The sequence below is a fragment of the Leptonychotes weddellii genome, chromosome 13, assembly GCF_054177405.1.
Source record: "Leptonychotes weddellii isolate Sample4059 chromosome 13, ASM5417740v2, whole genome shotgun sequence".
Lineage (NCBI taxonomy): Eukaryota > Metazoa > Chordata > Mammalia > Carnivora > Phocidae > Leptonychotes > Leptonychotes weddellii.
The window spans coordinates 36,877,549-36,896,495 of record NC_138381.1 but is presented as its reverse complement, the minus strand read 5'-3'; the positions used below and the strand labels follow the sequence as shown (position 1 = coordinate 36,896,495).

The 18,947-nt window shown below is 38.2% G+C and overlaps 1 protein-coding gene and 1 pseudogene across 1 annotated transcript in view; both read right to left on the bottom strand.

Moving 5' to 3' along the window:
- The window catches only part of TRAPPC8 (trafficking protein particle complex subunit 8), a 65,112-nt gene extending 50,322 nt beyond the window's left edge, over nt 1-14,790 (bottom strand). Inside the window, exons 1-4 of the mRNA XM_081802537.1 lie at nt 14,264-14,790; nt 7,652-7,846; nt 1,435-1,524; nt 454-629 (exon numbers count right to left, since the gene is read on the bottom strand). Of these exons, the coding sequence (XP_081658663.1) occupies nt 454-629; nt 1,435-1,524; nt 7,652-7,846; nt 14,264-14,420 (618 nt within the window). The 5' untranslated portion in view covers nt 14,421-14,790. The remainder of the gene's footprint in view (nt 1-453; nt 630-1,434; nt 1,525-7,651; nt 7,847-14,263) is intronic.
- LOC145716765 (cytochrome b-c1 complex subunit 7 pseudogene) lies at nt 4,046-7,644 on the bottom strand (annotated as a pseudogene).
- Nucleotides 14,791-18,947: the final 4,157 nt, after the last annotated feature.

Genomic DNA, 18,947 nt, shown 5'->3' with positions numbered 1-18,947 from the left:
ATGTCTCGATGTTTCTGAGACTGTGAAAATATCACGGCTAAAAATATAAAGTGACAAGAGGGTGAAGAGTGAAAAAAGAAGTGTCTTTAAAAAACAGTCAAGAAGTGAAAAGTAAGAGAAAATCTGGGAAGGAGAAAAGAAAAACATTGGAAATAATTTAAAGTAAGAAATAACAGATAAGACCTATAGGTGTAAAATGGCAGGCACTTTTGTACAAACATTGTAGTAACAGAGATATATAGTGAAAGGGAAGTTTGGATATGCACATGAAATCTAACATAAAATGACTCTGTTGTCAAATATAACTCTGGAATAAAAGATATAGTTAAATGTTTTATTAATAAGCTTTTACTTTCTTAGATAAAAAATACATCTAAAATTTAAACAAGCCATGTCCAAACTAATGTTTAGTCATTTAACAGGGAAAATTTTAAATTAAAAAAATAAAGCTTACCTCTGTTCATCTCCTGCACTTACATCATGTAAAAGTACATAATATTTAAGGGTATTTGGTATAAACCACTTGGGGTAGGAATAGTCACTGTTGTGCTGAATTCGATGCTGTTCTTGTGATAACTTTGAAAACTGTTCCACAGGTTCAGCTTCACTAGATGATGCTACCAACATACCTTATAAACCATATTAAGGTAATTATCACTTAATTAAGGTAATTATCACTTATCCTTAATAGGATATTTATCCTATTAAAATAAAATTTTATTTTTCAAGCTAAAAAAAGTCTGATTTCATAGATTTTCACTGCAAACACAAAATAATTCCTCCAACATTTCCAAATAATTCAAGGTTTTAAATCTTAGTTTTTTATTAACAATTTTTAGGTCATTTACATATATAAGGGAATCCATGAACATAAAAATAAACAGTATCAAAATTATACATCAACATCCTCAACAACTCTGCTGAATCCTGTTCCTCCCCCAATCCATCTCACTGCAATTTCATATCTATCCTACCTCTTAACTTCTCTCTGCAACTTCATTAAGAAAACTAAAAAGCCATAATGGTCAGAAGAGGTTAACAGCTATAAAACAGGTTACTAAAAAAATGGAAAACTATCTTTAAATATGAGTTTCTGCATAAGCAATTAATTTTGAGGCAATCAGCAAAAGCGTTAACACTGACAGTTTACCTTTCCTCTTTGTAAAATGGCTTAGAAACTTATTAAATGTGGAATATTTGAGCTGGAGAAAAGTATTCTTACTTTGTACTAAAAAATTAACTTCTTGCAACCAGTCTTGTATCTAGAGTGCCATTTAACAAAACAACAATGACAAAATCTTGAAGCATCATCAATAAAAAATAATTTCTCCATTCTCCATATCCTCTCAATAATTTTGCCTTCATAGAACTATTTCTGAGATTGATAACTTCCAAAACATTTCATTTTAAGAAAACGCAAAGGTCAAAGGATACAGGCTAAATAGTGGTTCAGAAATTCATGATCTGATGCTGGCATCGACTGAAGAAAGGTCTCTCTATAAGACTCAAACCATGGAGTAGTAGCTAAAATAAAATAGTTAAAATTCTCAATCTACAACAGACAATATTTTAAGTCCATACTCGTAAAAGGTGTGAAAGATAATTCCCAGCAGTAAATAAGTACTTTTCACTTGTACTTAAAGATAAAAATTTTTCACCTCTTCTTTAAGATTTCACCTCTTCTTTAAGGTTTACATATATACATATTTGCAAAAATAAAACTGACTTATTCCTAAACCTGTACAATGATCCCAGAACCTACTTACCTATTCATCCGTTAAATATTACCTATATGAGTAAAAAGATTCTAGAACTAAAGTTTTGTGCCTCTGCCACTAGTCACGTTGTCACAAGTGGCTCTTCTTCATAAATATCATTTCAAAGCAATATTTTCTCAACCAAGAGTGATTTTGACCCCCAGGAAATATCTGACAATGTCTAGAGATATTTTGGGTTGTCACAACTAGGGATGGAGACAGGTGCTACTGGCTTCTAGGGAAATACATCAGAAATGATGCAAAACATCCTACAATGAAAAGACCAAGACAGCTCCCCACAAAAAAGAATTATTTGGTTCAGAATGTCAATAGTGGTTAAGATTGACAACCTCTACCTTATAATTTGATTACTTGAGTATAACAATAACAAAACCTCTTTAAATGAAATTTCAAACTATACTTACCTTATATAATCAAATATAAAGAGGTGTATTTTCACTTTTTAATAAATGTATATAATGCAATCCTTAAAATGTCAAACCTCCCTTGTTCCATGCTAAGCATTCTACAATTTTTTTTTTTAAACTTACTTAAAGTTAAGTCATTAGACTGGTCATTTCACAAGGTTTAAAAAGATTATCTAAATCAATTTTACTAAAAGACACTCCATTCCGGGCCCCTGGGTGGCTCAGTCATTAAGCGTCTGCCTTCGGTTCAGGTCATGGTCCCAGGGTCCTGGGATCAAGCCCCGCATCGGGCTCCCTGCTCGGCGGGAAGCCTACTTCTCCCTCTCCCACTCCCCCTGCTTGTGTTCCCTCTCTCGCTGTGTCTCTCTCTGTCAAATAAATAAATAAAACCTTCAAAAAATAAACAAATAAAGACACTCCATTCCCAGCTATTTATGCTGATTACCAACCCTTCATCTTAATCATTGAAAACAGCAAATATATTTTGTTCGCATTATAATACTACATTAACCAACTGGAAGGTAAAGGGGAAAAAGAACCATTCATCTTGACCAAATAGTAATATCTAACCTGGTGCCATATATATATATATATATAATTTTCACTCCAACAAATACCTTATGAGAATAACTCATATATTGTTTAGGAGGGCTATCACTGTAACCATTTCATGTTCACTGCTATGAGAGAAAAAGCATTCCCAGAAATATTATAATCTATATGAAAAGTGGCAAAAATTGGAGAATAAATGACAATACTAGTCTGTTACAAAAACCAATTTTCTAACCAACCAATATCCTATATCTTCCCCCCCAAATCAGTGAAAATTAGTCTGTCTAGAAAATTATTGTATATTTTCACTCAGCACCAAGGACAAGAAAATTTGGTTAAATAGGAAGGAATCTTTACAGATACACGGAAATGTTCTCTATCTACTTTATTTTTTTAGTTACTTTGCTGCTTCGCTGCTGCTTCAAATTAACAAATAATAGGTAAGTTGTAGATATATAAAAAGGTGTTTGTTTCATGATGAGGTTGAGGAGTTTCTGGGTTTTTTTTGAGGAGTTCTGAATAAACAAATTAAATCTTCCAAAATGGCTATCCACTGAAACACTATCTGTAATAAAAGTTGTAGATATATAAAAAGGTGTTTCATGATGAGGTTGAGGAGTTTTTCGGGTTTTTTTGAGGAGTTCTGAATAAACAAATTAAATGTTCCAAAATGGCTATTCAGTGAAACACTATCTGTTATAAAAGACTAGAAATCCCATATGCTCATCAGGAGGGGACTGGTGAAATAAAATATGGCACATCCATTAAAGGATGCACCATGCAGCTGTATAAGAAGGGAGAAAATCTTTATATATTACTATGAGGTGCTCTCCGGTGTGTGTGTGTGTGTTTGTTAAGATTTCATATATTTATTTTTATTTGAGAGAGAGAAAGAGAGCATGTGCAGAGCAGGGAGGGAGAGGGAGAGAGAGAATCCCAAGCAGACTGCATCCTGGCAGACTGCACCCTGAGCATGGCTCCACTTTATGACCCTGAGAGAGAGAACAAGCACGCGAACAGAGGGAGAAACAGGCTCCCCGCTGAGCAGGATGGCTCAGTCAGTTAAGCATCTGCCTTCAGCTCAGGTCATGATCCCAGGATCCTGGCATTGAGCTCCCCATCGGACTGCCTGCTCAGCAGGGAACCTGTTTCTCCCTCTCCCTCTGCCTGCCATTACCCCTGCTTATGCTCTCTCTCTCTAATAAATAATAATTATGGGTACCTGGCTGGCTCTGTCTGTAGAGCACATGACTCTTGATCTCAGGGTCTAAGTTCAAGCCCCACGTTGGGCCTAGTTTACTTAAAAAAAAAAAAAGGCAATTACTAAGTCCTAAAAAAACAAAGTGATAAGAACAAACTGAGCCCAATATTTGGCTTTGAAATAAAGAAGCGAATAATGTTTAATCTTAATATTGTAAACAGTGAATATTAACCAAATGCTTGTTTTAATAATCACAATAGACATTTATTTAAAGTAATACATTTGCAGCCCCTTTAGTTCTAAATTGTATATTTCAGGTTTATTCAACTTCTTAAAAATATTTGAGGGCAGCTGCAACCACAGATTTCAACTCCATGTTATTTCTTTGCCCATTCTTCTTTCTCTTTTCCTTCCCAAATAACTTCTTTCAGATATGGTTTAAGGTAAAATTTATCCTCCTCATATTTTGTCCACTGCTCTTTAGGCAAGATCTGATGCCTCATGGTCAGGTCCAGTGCCCTCTTAATGTGAAACATCCTGTCGTTCTAAAGGTTCTCAGGAAGCCTTCTTATGGCCTCTTTCACATCATCATTCTCATATATTGTATCATCTCTCATTAACCCCAGTTTATTGAACCCCGCAGCACTGTAGTACCACTTTCGAATACCCTCCAGCCATCGGCTTGATGCTACAACAGCAGGCCCGCTCGCCATTTTGACCCAAGACTGCAGCATTCTTAACCAAAAATTTTGAAAACTACATTAGGAAGATGGGGAAAGGACAAGAGGGAATAATTAAGCTAAATCTTCATCAATTATAGGGCGCCTGGGTGGCTCAGATGGTTAAGCGTCTGCCTTCGGTTCAGGTCATGATCCCAGGGTCCTGGGATCGAGTCCGTGTCAGGCTCCCTGCTCAGTGGGGAGTCGGCTTCTCCCTCTGTCCCTCCCCACACTCGTGCTCTCTCTCCCTCTTTTTCTCTCTCTCAATCTCTCTTGCAAAAATAACTAAAATCTTTTTTAAAAAAAAGAACAAAAACTTTAAAAAAAATCTTCATCAATTATAATGAGAAATCAATAAATAAAATTTAAAATTGATTAAGCCATAGCCAGCCATATAGAGATAGTACCTAAAAACACTAAACAAAGGGACACTTGGGTGGCTCAGTCGGTTAAGCGTCCACCTCTTGATTTCAGCTCAGGTCATGCTTTCAGGGTTTGTGAGATCAAGCCCTGCATTGAGCACCACACTGGGCTCTGCACTGGGTGTGGAACCTGCTTGAGATTCTCTCTCCCTCCCCCTCTGCCCCTTCCCCTGCTCGCTCGCTCTCGCTCTCTCTCTTAAATAAATAAATCTTAAAAACAAAACAAAACAAAAAACGCTTAACTAAATACCCGAGGAAACCACTAAAAGAACTGGTGGGGCAGGGACACCTGGGTGGCTCAGTCGGTTAAACATCTGCCTTCGGCTCAGGTCATGATCCCAGGGTCCTGGGATGGAGTTCCGCATCAGGCACCCTGCTCAGTGGGGAGCCTGCTCCTCCCTCTCCCTCTGCCTGCAGCTCCCCCTGCTTGTGCTCTCTCTGTCAAACAAATAATAAAATCTTTAAAAAAAGAATTGGTGGGGCAGAGACTCAGGGAGCACAAGTCTTTTCAGCATTTTATCTATGTGCACATATCATTTTGATAATTTTTTTTTAAAGTAAAAGGTACTGTGTACCTTTAGAGGTTAGGAAGATACTTGCAGTATTAAAAAAAAAATTTTGTTTTTTAAATATGATAGTTAATCCCGCTCTGTGCCCCCTTAGCACTCTGGCATATCAGATATGCCACATCCCTGTCATAATGTATTATGATTATAAGATACTGTAAATTAGAATGTATTATGATTGGGGCGCCTGGGTGGCTCAGTCGTTAAGCGTCTGCCTTCGGCTCAGGTCATGATCCCAGAGTCCTGGGATCGAGTCCCACATCAGGCTCCCTGCTCGGCGGGAAGCCTGCTTCTCCCTCTCCCACTTTCCCTGCTTGTGTTCCCTCTCTCGCTGTTTCTCTGTCTGTTAAAAAATAAATAAAATCTTAAAAAAAAAAAAAAAAGAATGTATTATGATTACTGATTTAGATGTTTATCTCCCCACCAGATTATGAACTCATATAACGTCTTATTCATCTCTATTATTGCGAAGCAAGGCATATAGTAGGAAATCAATAAATATTTGTTGCAAGAATCACGAAAGTGTTAAAGACCCCATGAAACAGAATCACAGGATTAAAGTTCTAGGAAAGGCCTTAAGAAAGAATCTAAATAAATTCTCTTGTTATCAAAAAATGAAACCAAGTCTGAATAAGTGACTTATTCAAATTATCCAATTAACTAATGACTACAGTAGTATAAAAACTTGGACACTCTGGTATTTATTGTCCTTCACATTTCAACATGAATTTTCCATGGTGACAGGGAAACAATAGTTCAAATTCCAACACTTACTCCCAGAAATATCCAAAAATTTGTCTTGTGTTAAAACATATTATGCCAGGAACTGCTCAAATACATAACTTGAAATTCAGATTCTTTTAACATGTAAAAGATAAACATAATATTCTAAACTTAAAATAATCAAATTACTTTTGCTGGAATTAAAGCTAATAACATAGAAAGATATCTAAACAAAATAATTCTACAAACTTTTCTAGCTATACAAGTGCGACCAACTAACTTTACGACCTAAAAGATACCACTTAAATTCTCTTTGAATGTTTAAGGAAATGCAAGCAGGTGCTAAAATAATTAGATTATAAATTATACCAACCTAAAAAGATTATTTTATTAGGTTGCTGAAATATCCTGATTAGATGATGTACTTTTAATCTTTTCCCTCTAAAAGTCTATTCCATTTCTCTGGCCTTTTTCATACTAGAAAAGAGACACACCAAACATTGCCAACTCATTTTACATATTAATATATTTCACCTACCAATCTTATTAAGAAAACATTTACCATTTAAATCAGATTAATAAACACTTTAAAAAGATTAAATATATACTCATGTTATAAAAATTTCTTCAACTTAACACTAAGCTGGATAAAAAGTAAAATAAACTTAATGTTCTTTATTTTAGTATTACTTATGTCACAAAAAAAATGTTTTTTGTCTACTGCTAGTTCTTTCATTCAAGAAATATTTATTGGGGCGCCTGGGTGGCTCAGTTGTTAAGCGTCTGCCTTCGGCTCAGGTCATGATGCCAGGGTCCTGGGATCGAGCCCCACATCGGGCTCCCTGCTCAGCCAGGGAGGCTGCTTCTCCCTCTCCCTCTGCCTGCTGCTCTCTCTCTCTCTCTGTGTCAAATAAATGAATAAAGTCTTTAAAAAAAAAAAAAAAGAAATATTTATTATGCTTATGTTTTAGACATTACTTTAAGCACTGGAAAGAAAATAAAGAGCCTAAGTTCCTGCCCTCATGGAGCTTTCTATTAACTTTACAAGGAGAACTACAAAAACATTTTCATTATAAAAATATAAAATGAAATCATGAAGTTCATAGTTGGCTGCCTACTTGACTATAACCTCCATAAAAACAAGGACTGTTTTTTCCACAACTGTATTCCCAGCCCCTAGCACCCAGTAGGCATTTAAGTGTTTGTTGAATGATTTCCAAGATACAGAACCGCTTTTTCTAACAAAAGAAAACTTTACTTAAATAATAAAACTTATTACATACCACTGATGTTGAGGTCATAATCTCCTGCTGTAATCACATTAGCTACTAATCCTTCCGCAGGCTGACTGCCAGAAACAACATCATTCAAAAGCTTCCGAATGGCTCCAGGCTGGGGTGGTTGGGTGATAATGTTGCTTACTGCTATCTTCAGATTTTTGATTACATGAAGCTGATTATTAGGATCTCTCATATGAACTTTAAAAAAAAAAAAAAGGAAAAAAACTTGAAATTAATTCTACACAATGCATTAACAACCCAACTATAACAACAACAATAAATAATTGGGTTAATACTTCACAAAAAGAATGCTCAAATCAGAAAACAGAGGGGGCACCTGGGTGGCTCAGTCAGTTACGCATCTGCCATCTGCCTTAGGCTCAGGGCATGATCCCATGGTCCTACGATCAAGTCCCATATCCAACTCCTTGCTCAGCAGGGAGCTCCCTCTCCCTCAGCCCCTCCCCCCTACTCGTGCTCTTTCTCTGTCAAATAAATAAATAAATAAATATTTGGGGGGCGCCTAGTTGGCCCAGTCAGTTAAGCATCTGTCTTCGGCTCAGGTCATGATCCCGGGGTCCTGGGATCGAGCCCCACGTCAGAGCCTGCTTCTCCCTCTCCCTCTGCTTGTTGCTGCCCTTGCTTGTGCGCCCTCTCTGCCAAATAAATAAATAAAATATTAAAAAAAAAAATTTTTTTTTAGAAAGGGGGGTCGCCTGGGTAGCTCAGTCAGTTGAGCATCTGCCTTCGGCTCAGGTCATGATCCCAGGGTCCTGGGACCGAGACCCACATTGGGCTCCCTGCTCAGCAGGGAGCCTGCTTTCTCCCTCTCCCTGCTGTTCCCCCTGCTTGTTCTGTCAAATAAATAAAATCTTAAAAAAAGAAAAAAGCAGAAATTCCAAATGGAACAGTCTTCCAGAAATACAACTGACTTAGAATACTTCCTTATACACCAAAAGGGCTAGCTAGACAGTCTAACCTCCCACAATGCTACTGCTCCCAATTTTCCTATTTGTAGGTCCTTTTCTTCCCCCTATGTTTGGACCTGCCAGGGACCAATCCCCATCCATACCAAAACCCTAATTCTCACCTCACCCTCAGACCAGTGCAGGGCAGTGTGACCTGTGAGATCTGTGGTATCACTGCTGAAAACAGTAAAGGGGAAGAAAGGGAAATTAAGTGCTGCATGTGGGCTTCCTCTGCTTCTCCTAGTGTACTGCCTGCATTCTCAGCCCTATTCCACCATCAAAAAAGTCAGTGCCCACCCCGGTGCAGGATGTTGATAGTAGGTATGCTGTGTATGTGCTAGAACATGAGGTATATGGAAACTGTATTCTCTGCTCAATTTCGCTATGAACATAAAACTGCTCTAAAAAATAAAGTCTACTTAAAAAAACAAAACAAAAAACCCATAACGCCCAGATCCCTTCTCCCACCCCAATACCTCCTTTTAAAAATAGACAATAATCTTTTAAAAACAGTATATATGGTATAAATATGTGTACTTATAAGAATAAATACATATATAGAAAGTATACATGCAAATTCCATTATGATTGCCCACAATGAAAGAAGGTAGGAAAGGGGACTTCAATCGTATACTGTTTGATTTCTTGTTAAAAGAAAAAATACAATGTAAATATGACATAAAGATTAATATTAGTTGGTTCTGCATAGTGGGGACCTGGGTAGTAGGAAATTCGCTTCTCTGAATTCATTGTTTGTTTTCTAATTTAAATAAACACACACAAGCCTCTCTAAGTAAACTTCTCAGCTGGTCTATGAAATAGAGCAAATGAAAAAAATGAAAATACCATGTTGTATTTCTGATATTTTAAGAAAATATTAAGTATTCTCCCTAAAGTTGGTCTATAATTGCTAAATAACAGAAGTAGCCATGTGTGTATTAAACGTCTCTCAAAATTTTAAATTGGCTAATTATCTTTTAGTATTCCTAAGTGTTAACACAAAAAAAGACATTCTAGGGGTGCCTGCCTGGCTCAGTCTACAGAGCACTGACTTTTGGTTTGGGGAGGGAGGTTGTGAGTTAGAGCCGCTCGCTGAAGGTAAAGGTACTTAAAAAAAAAAAAAAAAAGACATTCTATGTTCAGAGGTGATTAGATAATCCTACTAATAAATCCAGAAATGAGTTAACAGATGTGGCAGCCAGCTTCTGAAATGGTCCCCAATGATGCAATATTTTGTGTTATACATACTCTTGTGTAGTCCCTTCCCACATCCCAGCGTTGGCATATGTGACCAGTAGAACACAGCAAAAGCAAGGGCATATTACTTCTGAAATAACATTGTAAGAGTACAGCTCTTACCTTGGGTTCTCTCTTTCATCACTCCCTTTGAGAGAATCTAACTGCCTCGCCATGGGGACACTCAGGGAGCCTGTGGAGAGGCCTACATGGCACAGAACAGAGGTCTCGGGACAACTTCTAGTGAGGAAATGAGACTTGCCAACAATCCCATGAGTGAGCTTGGAAGCAGATCCTCCAGCCCCTGATGACTATAGTCTCTGCCGACAGTTCCACTGCAACCTCAAGAGAGACCCTGAGCCAGAACCACCCAGCTAAGCTACTCCCAGATTCCTGAGAAACTGAAAGGTTTTAAATAAATGCTTTTTTTTTTCCCCCAAGGTGCTAAATTTTGGAGTAATCTGTTATACAACAATAGATAAGTAAAACACGGGAGTATCACAAAACTAACCTAATAAAAAGGAAGGTAAGAACTAAGAATGATTAAGAGATATGCTCTTAAAAAATCACACACAAAAAATTCAAAAGCTCAGCTTAATTAAGAGTACAACATCACAAAAGCTGACTTTATATATCACATAACATCTCAATTTCAAAATAAAATTCAGCTCTACCACTGTCTTACTTTTATAAGTTACCATATAATTTCTTGAATACTGTTATTATGAAGTAACATTTCCTAGTATGTGCAGTTCCATGGAATACTTTTTCCTCAAGCTAGTTAAGAGTTGTTTTAGAAAAATCAATTCCAGGTTTAAGTAAATTTGAGAAATAGAGGATTAAGTTTTTAAAAGGTCTCTTTATACCAGGTCTTCCGAGAGCCTTTAATGTGCTAAATGACACTGTAATTCTCCCAAACACATCTATTTGAAGGTAACTTATTTGATCACAAAATTCATTTCCAGAGAACGGATAATACATCGGGTGTTCTATGGAACATATTTTGAAAAATGTAATAATGGTATTTTTTATGTTTTTACCTAGCACAAGAAACTTTACTGTATAAAGCAAACCTCAATTGCTGGGTAAAAATCATAACTTGTACAAAAATGACACAAACAACATATATATCTAAATTTTGAAAACTTGACTTGAATTTACCCAGTTTGGTACTTGAAGTAGTTAAGCTTGATGAAAAAACTTGATGAAATACTTTTTAAAAGAAACTTAAGAAAACAAGAGGCAGTAAGTATCCTTCAAAGGTCCTTCAGAAAATTTTCAAGATTTACATAAAAATTACATTCTCTTCTTTTTAAACCCTTAAATTTAATCCATTTAAAAATAGTAATATATACCTTTTGAAAGTAAAAACCAAGTACTTTCAAAAGTTGGTGTTTAAGTTAAATTTTCTTAAGTCTTATAAATGTCTAAATGATGTGTTGAAAACTGCTTAGAATTATTGAAGAACTATCACGATTGCAGCAAAACAGTGAGGTTTGGTTAAGTAATACTACCACCACTACTCTTTGAATGGATGGCCAGTGGAAATTTCTCAAGCAGTATTATGATTACAAACTTTGTGTTGAAATGACAAATATATATTCTTTAAGTTTCAAACATATATCTAGCATAACGATCATAAAAATATATCTAATTACTGTTATTTAATATAAATAAATACTTGCGTTTAAAAAAATGTATCCAAGGAATCTAGAATGGTTCTCCACTGCCTAATACATCAGGTCTAAACTGTATTTGTAAGGCACTACACATGGATGGTATTCAAATTTGTTTTCTCAACCCTCCCAGTACAGTTTTAAACCATGTGTTTCGCTACTGACATCTAAAAAAAAAAAAAAAAGTCCCCTGGAAATACTCAACAGTGTACGTTGATACCTCAGTAGTCAAAGCAAGTTTTGACCTCAAATACCCGCAGGCCAGAAATGCAGTCCAATCATTTTTTAAACATTCCTTTCTCCTTCTAAGGAAATTTTAGCTGTTTTGGTTAGTTGTATTTTTAAATTATGTGCCTGAAGTTATATTCTCATGCCTCACTGCCTAAAGATAAGCTAACTTCGAGGAATCCCCACACTTGAAACAAAAAAAAAAAGTAGGCTTTTCTGGATGGCAAAGAACCCCAAAATTTATTTACCAGCCAAAAAATTAAACCACAGAAAAATTAAGTCCTTTTCACCAAATTTCTAATGCCACCACCAAAGTCTATGCCCTAATTATCTTGAACTTTGAAATTGTTATCAACTACTATTTACCCTTATAAACCAAACAATTCTAATCTCCCCAATTTGATACCCTTGCTCAAGAATCTATGACTGCTATACACTTAACCAACAGATATGAAATCCAAAATCCCTTTCCTAGAATTCAAGACCCTCCCTCATCTAGGCATCTTCCCTTACTATCCTGTACTCTGATAGGGACAGTTTCCTCACTGTTCCCCAACCACTCAACCATAATTTACACCTTTTGCCCATGCCATTCTAACCTCACCCCTCCTCAACAGGAAATGCTGGCACTTTTCCTTTCCACCAACTGTCTACTCAAAGATGAAAGTCCAATTCATTGTATTTCTTCCCTAAATCTTTTGCAGTTTACAGAAGGAAATCAGAATACTGAAGTGAGCCCCTATTCACTGCACCATTCAATGTAGAAGGCAGAAGCCAGATGTGGTCAATGGGCAATTGAAATGTCTAGTCCAAACTAAAATATAAATGTCTAGATGCGCACCAAAGTTCAAAGACTTGGCAACAGAAAAAGAATGTAAAATACAAAGATGTTTTATAATGATTACATGTTGAAATGCTAACATTTTGGAAATATTAAAACTAATTTCACCTGTTTAACTTTTTTTATAATGTGACTACTAAATAATTTAAAATTGTGTATGTAACTCCCATTTTATTTCTACTAGATAGCACTGCTCTCTAGTGTGAATAAACAATTCTATTGCCAGGAGATAAGATGAGCTAAGAACAACCTGAGTCACACTGCCTGTTTTTAAATCTTTCCCACATGGAACATCTCTATGCTTCAATGTCCTCAAATTTAAAATGGTGGTAAGTTAGCTACCTCATATTATTCAATGAGAACTAAAAGAGAAAAGCTAAATACAGCAGGTATCAGGTATTATTCTTTATTAAAAAGCAGGAAAGGGCATACACATCAAAGTCAAACAGATTCTCACATTTTTTAAAAGACTTTAAGAATGTAGGGCACTTTGTTGTTCTTGTTGATTTAGTATAACACTGGAGGAGCTGAGATTGATCACTAAGGTACAAGCTGAAGAAATCCAAGAGTTCCCAAACTTTTTTTGGACAGCTCCTGCTCTCCTTTAAATAATAAAGTGAACTTACGGAGCTATTCTCCCAAAGAATACACACCTGTGGCATGTAAATACATAAATTTATAGCACAGCACTTTTTGTGGAGAAATCATCATAACCAAATAAACATCATAGTCGTTCGCTTGACACAGCCTTGTTATAGAACCCTTCATTTTATACAGCCCTTAACAAAGAACTTCACCTATACTTTATGTTCTGTTCACAAAGGCAGATATATTATTGGTTAAATACTCGGAAGTTTTACTATGCTTACTTCTCCCTAATAAAGAACCTAAAGGTGGAGAAAACAGGTAGCTCTTAAATAAAAGACACACTTCTCCTGTTAATTAAACTTTTATCTGAAAAGCTAAATTTTAGGGGTTTCCATTCCTATAAATCTATTCAACTCCAACTATCTAGATTAATTACAACTTGTCCTTACTTCCTCGTCCATCAAGCAAAAGGCTATTACAAGTAATTATTTTCATAACATTTTTTGGGAAGAGGTTAAATAAAATATTATATACCTACTAAAATGTTTATATTTTCAAGGAAAATACATGAAATAACTAAACAGAAGCTTAGAAAGAGACAGACCCCATTACCCGAAGAATGTAATATTCAAGACAACTTTGAAAGTCCAGTTTAACACCCAGAGGAAGATGATTCGTCTTCTTTACTAAGACCTCATCGATTTAAGAGGCAGCAATCTTCCTACCCTTACCCGCCTTGCAACTTTCTAATTCCCTCCCTATGGCCGTTGAAAACCGTCTCAATTCCCTTCTCTGGGGCTCATGTTTTTCTTTCCTCTAATGACCAAGCAGCTCGGCTTGTCCCGGGAAGAAGGAAAGTGCCCAGAAAAACTGGAGGATAGGACCGCGCTGTCTTGACAACCTCACTCATGGCCCCTCCCCCAGCCGCCGCCGGAGACACCGCGGGGCCCCAGCCCCAGACGCCACTCTACCGGCTCCAAGATGTAAACATCGCCCTTTTCTTCCCTGCCCGCTCCCAACTTCCTTCTCCCAGCCCGGCTTTGAGGGAGCACAGTGAAAAAGGGAGGAGACCACATACCCTCCGAAGTGAGGCGAGAGAAGGGCTTAAGCAACTCCGCGAAGCTAAGGTGATTGAGACGAGTGAGCCGCTCGGCTTCGTCGCTGCACAGAGCGGCGACACAGGGGACGAAGGAGTCCGGGATTAGCTCCTGCACTGATTGTACACACTGGGCCATCGCCGCGGCAGAAGCAGCGGCGGCGCCCGCCCTCCGGCCCACTCTCAGAGGCTGATCCTGCGGCTGCAGCAGCTACTGCCGCCGCCCGCCGGCCTAGCCCGGCCGGGCGGGGCCCCACACTGAAGCCTTGAGACCAATAGAAGGAACAGACGCCGCTGCCTCGGCTCACGGGCACACAACACCGACCCCTCCCCGGCACCGCCGCTCCTCAGGGGTCGCCCCGGCGTCCTCGCATTCCGCCCCGATAAGTGGAGACGCCGACAATCGCCAGTTAATCCTCCCGACGGCAAAACCTTGGTCACTGCCCGACCGGAACCGCCATATTGAGGCCGAACCCTGACCCACCGGCAGTACCCGTCCCGACAGGCCCCGCGCTCGCCCCTCACGTGACGGTATTAAAGGAGGCGATGGGGGCGGGGGGAAAGAGCGAGGAGAGGGAAGTGAAGAGCGACGGAGGCCGGTGGGAAGACTGGTGCCGGAAATGGTGGGGTGGGTGGGCCCCTACGGGGAGGGGCGGGGCTACCAACTTGGTGGGCGGAGCCAAGCAGGAGACGCGCGACTTTAGGCCTGGTTTTCAGGCGGGCCATTGGCAAAGCCAAGAGAGCTGCTCGGGGCGAGCGTACAGGTCGGCGTTCGAGATCCGTCTGTCACAGTGGTGGGGGCGCTCGCTCGCCTTCCACGCGAGCCGGGTCTGTTTGGAGCCCCAAAGCCTCTCCCTAGAAACAATAGGGAAATAATGTGGCTGTTCGCTCTGCTTCCCGAGCTCCCGGTAGAACGGCATGGGGCACCTGCTCGCGGAAGAGTGGTTCCCGTGGCGCCGGCCTGGTATCGCTTGAACACAACCATGCTTTTAGAAGCGGGCTACCAAACGAACGTGGACTTAACCAGTGAGCAGAAATGTATGTGCTGCAATTAACGCGAGTGTAACGGAAAGCTCGCGCTACTGCGTTTTTGTTGGTCGCAGGGAAAGAGTATGCTTGCAAACGTCTGAGTCTTTCGTCCGCAGCTGCGTCCTTTATTTCACTATGCCGGGAGGTTTTCTTCGTAGCCGCAGAGGTGAGAAGCCAGTAATTCCTTACCAAATGGAGTCTTAAACTGGCTTCCGTTCTTAGCGTTCCTTTTTATAGATTGTTCTTTTACATAAGTAGAAGTGAATGAAAGGGATTCTACTATCGTGTCACGGAATTGCTTGAATTCCTTCTGAATTGTTTGCCAAAAATATAAAGCAAGGAAAAATACAACGCTCTATAGCGATTTTATGGTACCCTGACTTAAAGGAGGCTTTCCCAACACGAGTACCTCAAATTGTCGGATTGTTTGGCGCCTTGAGGTTTTTACCGTAATAAGAATTTATAACAAGCAAGAGGTATGCCTTCCTCCTGTAAATTGAAAGGTGGGAGGTAAGAAAGGACAAAAAGACATAATGACTTGACAGCTAAGCCACAAATCAGTTTAGAAAAGATAACGTGCAAGTTGAGGATCAGGAAATTCATTTTAAAACTATTTGTGCCAGAGCACCTCTTGGAAATTCTTCTTGTATCCCCAGGAGCACACATTTCCTTTTGAATACTTCAGATCTCAATCCCTTATGTGAGAATCCGTACGAGTGAGTATGACTCAAGTTATATATATATATTACATATATATATTAACATATATATATTACATATATATATATTTTTTTTTTTTTTTTTTTTGGTTAAGAGGGCTCCTCGGTGCAACCATACTACTTTATTTAGCACTCAGCTCAAGGTAAAAGTTAAAAAGGCAACATATTTTTTACACTAAAGTTAAAACTAGTTGTATTAGGCTCTCTGAGAAGAACTTTCAAGAGTAATTTAGCCTGAATGAATTTTTTTAGATAGTTGCATTCCATAAAATTCACCCCTTTAAAGTGTACATTTCAGTGGCTTCTAGTATATTTGAAGTGGCACAACCATTGCTTCTATCTAATTCCAGGACATGGTCATCACCCTAAAAAGAAGCTTGGTACACATTAGCAGTCCCTGTCTACCCCTCACCCCTACCAGCCCCGGGCAATCACTAATCTACTTTCTGTCTTTATAGATTTATTTATTCTGAACATTACATATAGATGGAATCATTTTGTGTCTGACTTCTTCACTTAGCATAATGTTTTCAAGGTTCTTTCATGTATCAGTATTTCATTCCTTTTTATGGCTGACCCTAAATGGATTTTTGTCTTATGCATTGACTTTACAGTCTAACACCACATTCACACATAGTGTTTCCAGTAAGTAACTCACTGTAAAAAACTATTTCTTCCCATTCTCTCCTGGTCTTCTAAGATGTTCATCTTCTAAAGTGTTGTCCTCATCTAAAGGTTAATGCAGAGTCACTGCCACATCTGCTTTCCAGGCTGCAGGAATGGAGAAAAGAGAATGGAAAAGCACATGATTAATGGTTTAGGATCAAATTGTATTAGTGGCATTCAAAAATTTCACTCACATCCCACTGGCCTCAGTGAGTCTCACGATCACATATATCTCCAACAGAGACTGCAAAACATAGGCTTCTCTTGAAGAGGAGGAGAGGGAATATTATTTATAAAGTCAAGGGTGGGGCACGTGGGTGCCTCAGTCGTTAAGCGTCTGCCTTCGGCTCAGGTCATGATCCCAGGGTCCCGGGATCAAGCCCCACGTCGGGCTCCCTGTTCAGCGGGAAGCCTGCTTCTCCCTCTCCCACTCCCCCTGCTTGTGTTCCATCTCTCGCTGTGCCTCTCTCTGTCAAATAAATAAATAAAATATTTAAATAAATAAATAGTCAAGGGTGTCTACCACACTTTATTAGGAATGAGGTATCCTACGGAATGTATCTGTGTGGGGTCCATGATACCACACATCTCTCGTTTCTCTGATTCCTCTGGACACTGGCCCATTTTCATCACACGTCCTCTGGACTATTCACTGTGTCCACAAAAAATTAGATGCTATGATTGTGCAGGCTTTGGCCATGTGCCCGCCCTCGAAGTCAAGAGGATAGGGTCTATCACAAGAGGCAACTTGTTGGACAAAACAGTAACAATAACACAAACAACTAAGGACCTCTTTTCCAATATCAAATATGAGAACCAGCTTCCTTCTCTCCCCAAAATAAAAGAATGCTGTAAAACTTCTGCTAAGCCAATGGGCTTATATTTATATCTATACTGTGATATCAAGCATACATTGATTGTTTTATTTTGTATGTATGGTATTTCCAGTCTCTTCTGATGGCTAGTAAAGTCAAGTTTAAAGAACACAGACGCTGAAGTCATAGAGGGGGTTCAAAAGTAGTGCTACCACTTGTGAATAGAAATAATATCACCTTTCTTTAAAAAAAAAAAAGAAATAATATCACCTTTGTTGGTCACTGTCTACCAAGCACAATGCTTGATGTTCTCTACTGCTTCTGCTTCTGACACAAACCCTGAGAAGTACATGCATCGCCAATTTTCAGATGTAGAAACTGAAGCACAGATCAGTTAATTAATTTGCCCAAAGATAATCAGCACTGGAGCCAGGAACAAAACCAGCACAGTTTAACCCTTGAGACTTGATCACTAGGATAATTTGCCCAAAGATAATTAGCACTGGAGCCAGGAACAAAACCAGCACAGTTTAACCCTTGAGACTTGATCACTAGGATAAATTGCTTTTCCATGTTTCCTTCCTTTGAAATCACCTCCAGAAGTTTTAGTTTGCAACAGCATACATAGTTTTATCAAGAAATCTGTGGCTTTTGACAAGTCCCTTATCTTTTCTGAGCCTCACATTCTTTATCAGTAAGCTTAGAAAGTTGGGGCTAGAAGATATCTTGTATTTGTTTCAATGTGAAGATCTGAGAATCTCTTTTCTTTCCACTATTATTAAATTTCACTGTGTCAACAATAGATGGCGCTATTGAGTATTGGCTTTAAAACCCAGTAAAAACCACTCTAATTACTGAGTGCATAGTCATCACATAGGTAATACCTACCTGTATATCAGAGCATTAGAGGTCAGGGGATGCCCAGCATATTTATACATTAAAAGTTTTTTAAGCTCAAAGATTTTACATTATGTTACTTTAAAACCTTAGGGGGGAAAACGACCTAAATATATAACCCATATATTGGCCCACATTTTTTATTTTATTTACTGCACTGGATGTTTTAAGATTATTTATTAACGTTCTAAAATTAATATGACATCCATTTCCTGATTATTTTAAGGATGAATCATAATTACAGTGTTGTACTCCAAAGCCCGTAATTCTATTTTATACTTAGAGGTTTTTAAGCTCCATATAAGTCTTCTCTAATTAAATCTGCAGGTAAAAATCTTTTATAAATATTTTTCTCCCTTATGCTTCTAAAATAAGAGATAATATTAATGTTTGCTTTTTTTTTTTACTATTTGCTTTTAAATGATATATTAGTACTTCCAAAAACTGGATAAAAATGTAGCAAAAATCCATATTATACTCAATGGTGAAATATAAGAATCATTTACTTTAAAATCAGGATAAAACAAAGATGTCTGTTAT